Source organism: Apium graveolens, chromosome 1 (assembly GCF_009905375.1).
Source record: "Apium graveolens cultivar Ventura chromosome 1, ASM990537v1, whole genome shotgun sequence".
Classification (NCBI taxonomy): domain Eukaryota; kingdom Viridiplantae; phylum Streptophyta; class Magnoliopsida; order Apiales; family Apiaceae; genus Apium; species Apium graveolens.
In genome coordinates this window covers 184,847,490-184,853,858 of record NC_133647.1, presented here as the reverse complement: position 1 = coordinate 184,853,858, position 6,369 = coordinate 184,847,490, and the positions used below count along the sequence as shown (strand labels likewise).

The window sequence follows — 6,369 nt, the reverse complement described above, 5'->3', positions numbered from 1 at the left end:
CTATCCCGATGGATGTTTCTCATCCGTCGGGTCTCTCTGCACAACTTCAAATCCCAATAATTATCACAAGTGCAGATGATCTAGTAGTAGTACAATCACTCTTAGGACTGAGGGAAGGGAGTGAATTGAGTGAGAGGCTGGATTTCTCCCAGGCAAATGGAGAGGAAATGAGTGAACCAATGCAGACCATTTCTTCAGGTCTCGCAAAAGTGAGTGAGGGGAGTCCCACCTTAGATGGTGAAGGTGAGGGTGTGGGGGTGGGAAGCAAAGGGGAACCCTTGATGCAAGAAAAGAGAGATTATGAGAGAATTGTAGGTACAAGAGTGATAAGGGTGGACACCATTGCTAGTGAGTCAATGAATATCAGTGATGCAGAAAGGAAGGGGATATTTGTAACACCCCCAGATCCGGGGTCAGGGATCCGGGTCGTCACGGTCTTTCTTTCCACATTATCACTTCACTTAATTAATAATAAATAACCTTATGCTGTGACCCCACACTAACACACACCACAACCCGTTATAGTCTCAGAGATGAAATTGAAATAAGTACAAGTCTTTGAATCCACAATTTAAAAGTTATTACAACCCAAAATGATTACTTAATAAGTTTACAATTAATTGCCATTATCTGCCACAAGTTATAATTATACATAATTGATTCTCAAAAGTAGATGGTCTGATCTACAGATAGATCTACCTCTGCAGCTATAACAGCTATGATCTCAACGGGAAGGCGCGGGGCGCTTCCCACGCTCTTGCGCTGGGTCTGCTTGAGTCTGGCCATCCTTCCTAACTGTTGTTGTGTGATGAAGAAATAAAGCAAGAGTGAGCATTACAGCTCGCAAGATAATATATTGTGTAATCAATAATGCAAGTATCTAATAGATAACTTACTGAAAACCTTTATCAAAAGTAAGATAATTACTTACTGGATATAAGCTTAAAGGAAGATGAAGTTACCAAATACTTCACTATACTTATATCATTTATAAGGCTACTTGAACTACCACTGTTCAAAGTATTATAGGTTTAAAAAAGGTCTCAATCTTCAATTTTTGAAATTCAATGAACTGAGACTCTAGCACACTATTCCTCTCAATTAAAAACAAATTGTTTTCTTTGATTTTAGCATTTTCCTTAGTAAGAGACTTAAGTGTAACACGAAAATGATATAATTCTGCAGACATGTCATTTATTGCATCATTACACTCAGCTCTAGATAAATGTGCAAGGTTAGTGGTGATTACCTGATTACTTAAAGAACTTGTCTCTGTTTCATAAGACTTGGCCACTAGGGCTAGATTGACATAGTTGACATCCTCATCCTCATCCAGACCATCTGCTGCTCAGTTATTTTCTTGTGTAATGAAAGCCCTTTCCTTTTGTTTGAGCAACTCAAAGTATTTCTGTTTATAATCCACAGGCTCAAACTTCTTTTTGCTGGAATCTGACTTTCTACACTCACTGGCAAAGTGCCCTGCCAAGCCCCATTTGAAACACTTGAATTTTGATTTATCCACCATGTTTCTATTTGGCTTAGCTGCTCCAAAGTTCTTCTTGAACTTGAGCTTGGCAAATCTTTTGGAAAGAAATGCTAGATGTTCATCAATATCTTCCATGTCATCTTGGCTCAAAGAATCTTCATTTTCTGCTACCAGCCCCTTGCCCTTATTTTCATAGATCTTTGAAGTTGATTCAACAGCTTCCATCTTCATCTCCTTCTCTTTCTCTAACTCAGCAACTAGTGCAATGGATCCTCCTTTCTTCTTTCCTCTCTCCATCCTCTCATCTTGCTCTATTTCAAATTCATAAGTTTTCAGAATGCTATACAGTCTCTCCAAAGTAAACTCCTTATAATCTTGAGAGTTTCTTAATGAGACTATCATAGGTTTCCATTCCTTTGGAAGAGATCTATCAAATTTCGCCATGTGTTTTTATCAAAAAATCACAATCTGGTTTTGTGATTATTGCTGTATATGTGGATGATTTAAACCTTGTAGGAACAGCTACAGAGGTTGATGAAGCTGCCATATATCTAAAGACAGAGTTTGAAATGAAAGATCTTGGAAGGACAAAATATTGCCTTGGTATACAAGTTGAGCACTTGTCATCGGGAATTTTCCTCCACCAATCTACATATACAGAAAAGGTTTTGAATAGATTTTACATGGATAAATCTCATCCGTTGACTACTTCAATGGTAGTTAGATCTTTAGAACCTGATAAAGATCCATTTCGACCACGAGAAGATGGTGAAGAGGTTCTTGGTCCTGAAATCCCATATCTTGGAGCAATTGGTGCACTTATGTATCTTGCAAATAATACAAGACCAGATATTGCATTTGTTGTGAATTTATTGGCTAGATTTAGCTCTGCTCCGATGGACAGACATTGGAATGGGATCAGGCATATATTTCGTTATCTTCGTGGAACAATTGATTTTGGGTTATTCTTCCCGAAAAACTCAACATCTCAGCTGATCGGATATGCAGATGCTGGAAATTTGTCAGATCCTCATTTTGGAAAATCACAAACTGGATATGTATTTACATATTGTGATGCAGCAATTTCCTGGAAATTCACGAAGCAAACTACAGTGGCAACCTCAACAAATCACTCAGAACTTATTGCAATTCATGAAGCCAGTAGAGAATGTGTTTGGTTGCGATCTATCATAAAAAATATTCAAGAATCATGTGGATTACCAGATATCACAAGAAGTCCTACTGTCATGTTTGAGGACAACACTGCATGCATTGATCAACTCAGGGAGGGATATATCAAAGGAGACAGGACGAAACACATCTCACCAAAATTCTTCTACACTCATGAACTTCAAAAGAATGGTGATATTAATATACAACAAATTCGATCATGCGACAATCTTGCTGATTTATTCACGAAATCATTACCGAATTCAACATTTGGGAAGTTGCGACATAGTATTGGAATGCGACGACTTAAAGATTTGTTACAACAAACTTCAGAGAATGATTAGTTTTTCCAAGGGGAGATTGTACTCTTTTTCCTTCGACAAAGTTTTTATCCCACTGGGTTTTTCTTTGGCAAGGTTTTAATGAGACAATCTATGATCCATAGTGACAATCAAAGGAGAATGTTATAATATGATTATCACATGGTCAATATTGTGAGGTTGTAATAGTATGGCTATGAACTAGCACTTGAAATTGCATATATACAATTAATGCCTTCCTTGCATTGCCTATAAAAATCATGCAATTGTGAATGAAAAGAACACACCAGCAACAATCTCTTCTTTGCTTGCATTCCTTTTATTACCTCTCTGCCCCTTTTATTTAATCCAGTTATTGTTATAATATAGTTAATATTTTACCACATACCCAACATTTTTGAAACATCGAGTCTCATAATTTCTCACCGAGCTATATTTTTGTGCAAAGTATAGTCGATCAATCCTCTTCTAGAACTGTATTTATTTAAACTGCGGTATACCTAGCACGGACTATAATAATTGAAATGTCCGGATTTATGAGTTTTGGATCACGTCAGGTCAACTCAAATTATGTTCTGATCTTCGAACTCTAAAAATTCTAAAAATACAATCCCACACAAATCCAAGCCTTAACGAAAAATAAATATCCTAATTAATTTTTTTTAAAAACAAGTACTTATCGGCAGCAAGTACTAATCAGGTATGCTGTCATTGTCAAGACTGGTGCAGTGACACATCAACACATTTTAGGTCTTGCATAATCAAACTGACATAATTAGACTTCAAAATGATCAAACTAAACAACAAAAAACTAGGCCTGACCCGGCCCGTTTAAAATCACCGCAAAATCTCATCAACTCGGCCCAGTCCAATAATTGAACTCCGATTCATTTCACATATCAACCCCCAAACGACATCGTTTAATACTTCCTCAGTTAAGTTCCCTTACTGGGAGCACCTGAGCAAACAAAGCAAACCCTAGAAATTAAAAAAAAACATATAAAATGGCGATTACTGGAGATTTTAGAGTATCTACAGCATTGCGCCCTTATATTTACCCTCCATTTCGTAACTCTCTGCATCGTTCCAAGGTACACACACAAACACACACTTTTTTTATATCTAATTTTGTTTTTTTTTGTTCTTTAATTGGTGAATTATTCTGATTCGGTGATTGTTAGCTTAGAATTATGAGTTTTTAGATGATATGTTGATTTTGTGATGGTAATTAGACGGATAATACTTTAGAGTTTATCTGTTGCGATTTCGTTTCTAGATCAGGCTTTATGTGCTTTTCGTATGTAATTTTGTCGATTTAGGGTTAAAAATGTGGAAATAAGTTTAAATTGAGGTTAGGTTTTTAGAGGTACACAAATGTGAGAAGCTGATTAAGATTGTGTATGTACGGGTAAAAAAGGAAGCAGATTGAGGTTGATAGTTTGATTGATTGAGCTTCTTATTGTTGTTATTGATTAGGTTATGTAGTTCGTGTAAGTTAGATATATATTGTTTTGTGTTATGTAGTAGTTTTACGTTAATGATTGTTTTTTTTGCCTTTTTACATTTTGGATGAGAGTTCCTGATTGTTATAAAGGTTGTGGATTATTTACGATGCAACAGCAACTTTATGGATAGTTTAGTAGTGATACCTTATGAGTAATGTGGCAAACTATGAACAATGGAAACGTTGAAATTTGTGTTGTGTTCGTTACTAAATTGGGAGCTGACGCTTAAACTGCCTTGATGATCACAATCACCAATTTATCACTATTTATATGGTTATACCTAATTTTCATGGTGAGGTGTATTTCATTCTAGATCCATCTAAAGTATTAATGCAATATCCTGTCATTGAGAGAAATATATTGAAAACAAATTGTTACAGGAAAGCCTATAAAATGAGTTAATCATAGGCTCAAAACACTGCTGTACTAGCCTACCTTTGGACAACATCTGGTACAAAAAACCTTAAAAGTTATGATTTTGATTAGTAATTGCTGACAAATGTTAATATTTGCATTTTGCAGAGCATCAAATGTTTCATGGAAATTAATTATTATTTTTTAAATTTGTATTACAGGTAGAATATACCGGCTTTCTTGAAGGAGGGCTGAGTGCTTCTGGGCGCACAGTCAGGTGGCCTCAATTTGTTGTTGACAACCGCAGCATCCGTTGCAATTTTAGAAGACCCATTGCTTATGATGGTGAATATAAGGTGTCCTCAGGTTCCATCAGCCAAGAAGCTGAGAACTTTCTCATCAACGCCATTAATATGACTTTTATTGAGCGTCTAAATCTGGCTTGGAAGATAATTTTCCCGTCACCAGCATCAAAAAGGAAGTCTAATGCAAACATTGCTAAACAGCGCCTACAGATGATCCTTTTCTCTGACCGTTGTGCAGTTAGTGACGAGGCAAAGCAAAAAATAGTGAGCAATGTAGTGAAAGCTCTATCAGATTTTGTGGAGATAGAATCACAAGATAAGGTCCAGCTCAATGTTTCCACCGATGCAGCTGTTGGAACCATTTATTCAGTTACAGTGCCTGTCCGGCGAGTGAAATCACAATACCAAGAAGATGATGAAACCGGCACAATCACAAATGTCGAGTACAAAGACTATGGTGAAACTTCTGGTTCCGTTGATGTCAAGTTTGATTTTTACGTTCCAGATGAAAAGCATAATGAGTTTAGATTCTGAAACATGAAAATGGTTTGGAAGAAGCTAAAGGACATAATGAAGTCATGGAGCGGAAATGGATTATAACCGAAGTAGGTCTGCGCTCCTTGAGGCAATGTTTCTAATTTCTCTTGATCTAGAGCTGAATTTTAAATTTGTAAATAAATTACTTCTTCCCCAGGTGATCTGTTTCTTTATTATCGAAGTTCCACCTTTGTTGTAATTGACATGAAAAGTAGGGCAGGACGCTGGCATGGGTTGGATTGGAATGAATTGTTCACTTACAAATGCATATTGCCATGTTAAGATTTCTAGTCAATGTGTATAGTTTTTTTTATTTCGTATATGTTGACGACTGGTTACAGATTATTTTTAAAAATCGCTTAAGAATCGGTAAAAAATATTTGAGAGAAATAAATCACTGTAAATCATCTGATTTTCTAAAAAATGTCCGATAAATTACAAATCGGTAGCTCAATTAATTAGTTTCGATTTTCAAAATTTGTAATTATAATATTCACACGAAGTATTTATAGAACTGTAAAATAAATTTTATGTTTCCAGGTTGAATGAGACCACAAAATAAATCCTTAATTTTTTATATTTTCTCCTGCTAGAAATCGCTTTGTTAGTGACAAAATCTGTTATAGAAATCCGTCGATTTTTCAAAAATCGCCGATAAATCGCTGATAAATCGCCGATAAATCGCTCAAAAA

At 35.9% G+C, this 6,369-nt stretch overlaps 1 protein-coding gene across 1 annotated transcript; it reads left to right on the top strand.

Moving 5' to 3' along the window:
- Positions 1–3,906: 3,906 nt before the first annotated feature.
- LOC141673287 (cell division topological specificity factor homolog, chloroplastic-like) lies at positions 3,907–5,967 on the top strand. Its single transcript, XM_074480024.1, has 2 exons — positions 3,907–4,067; positions 5,057–5,967. The coding sequence occupies exons 1-2, from the start codon at positions 3,981–3,983 to the stop codon at positions 5,672–5,674; spliced, it is 705 nt and encodes a 234-aa protein (XP_074336125.1). The 5' UTR covers positions 3,907–3,980; the 3' UTR covers positions 5,675–5,967.
- The last annotated feature ends 402 nt before the right edge of the window (positions 5,968–6,369 follow it).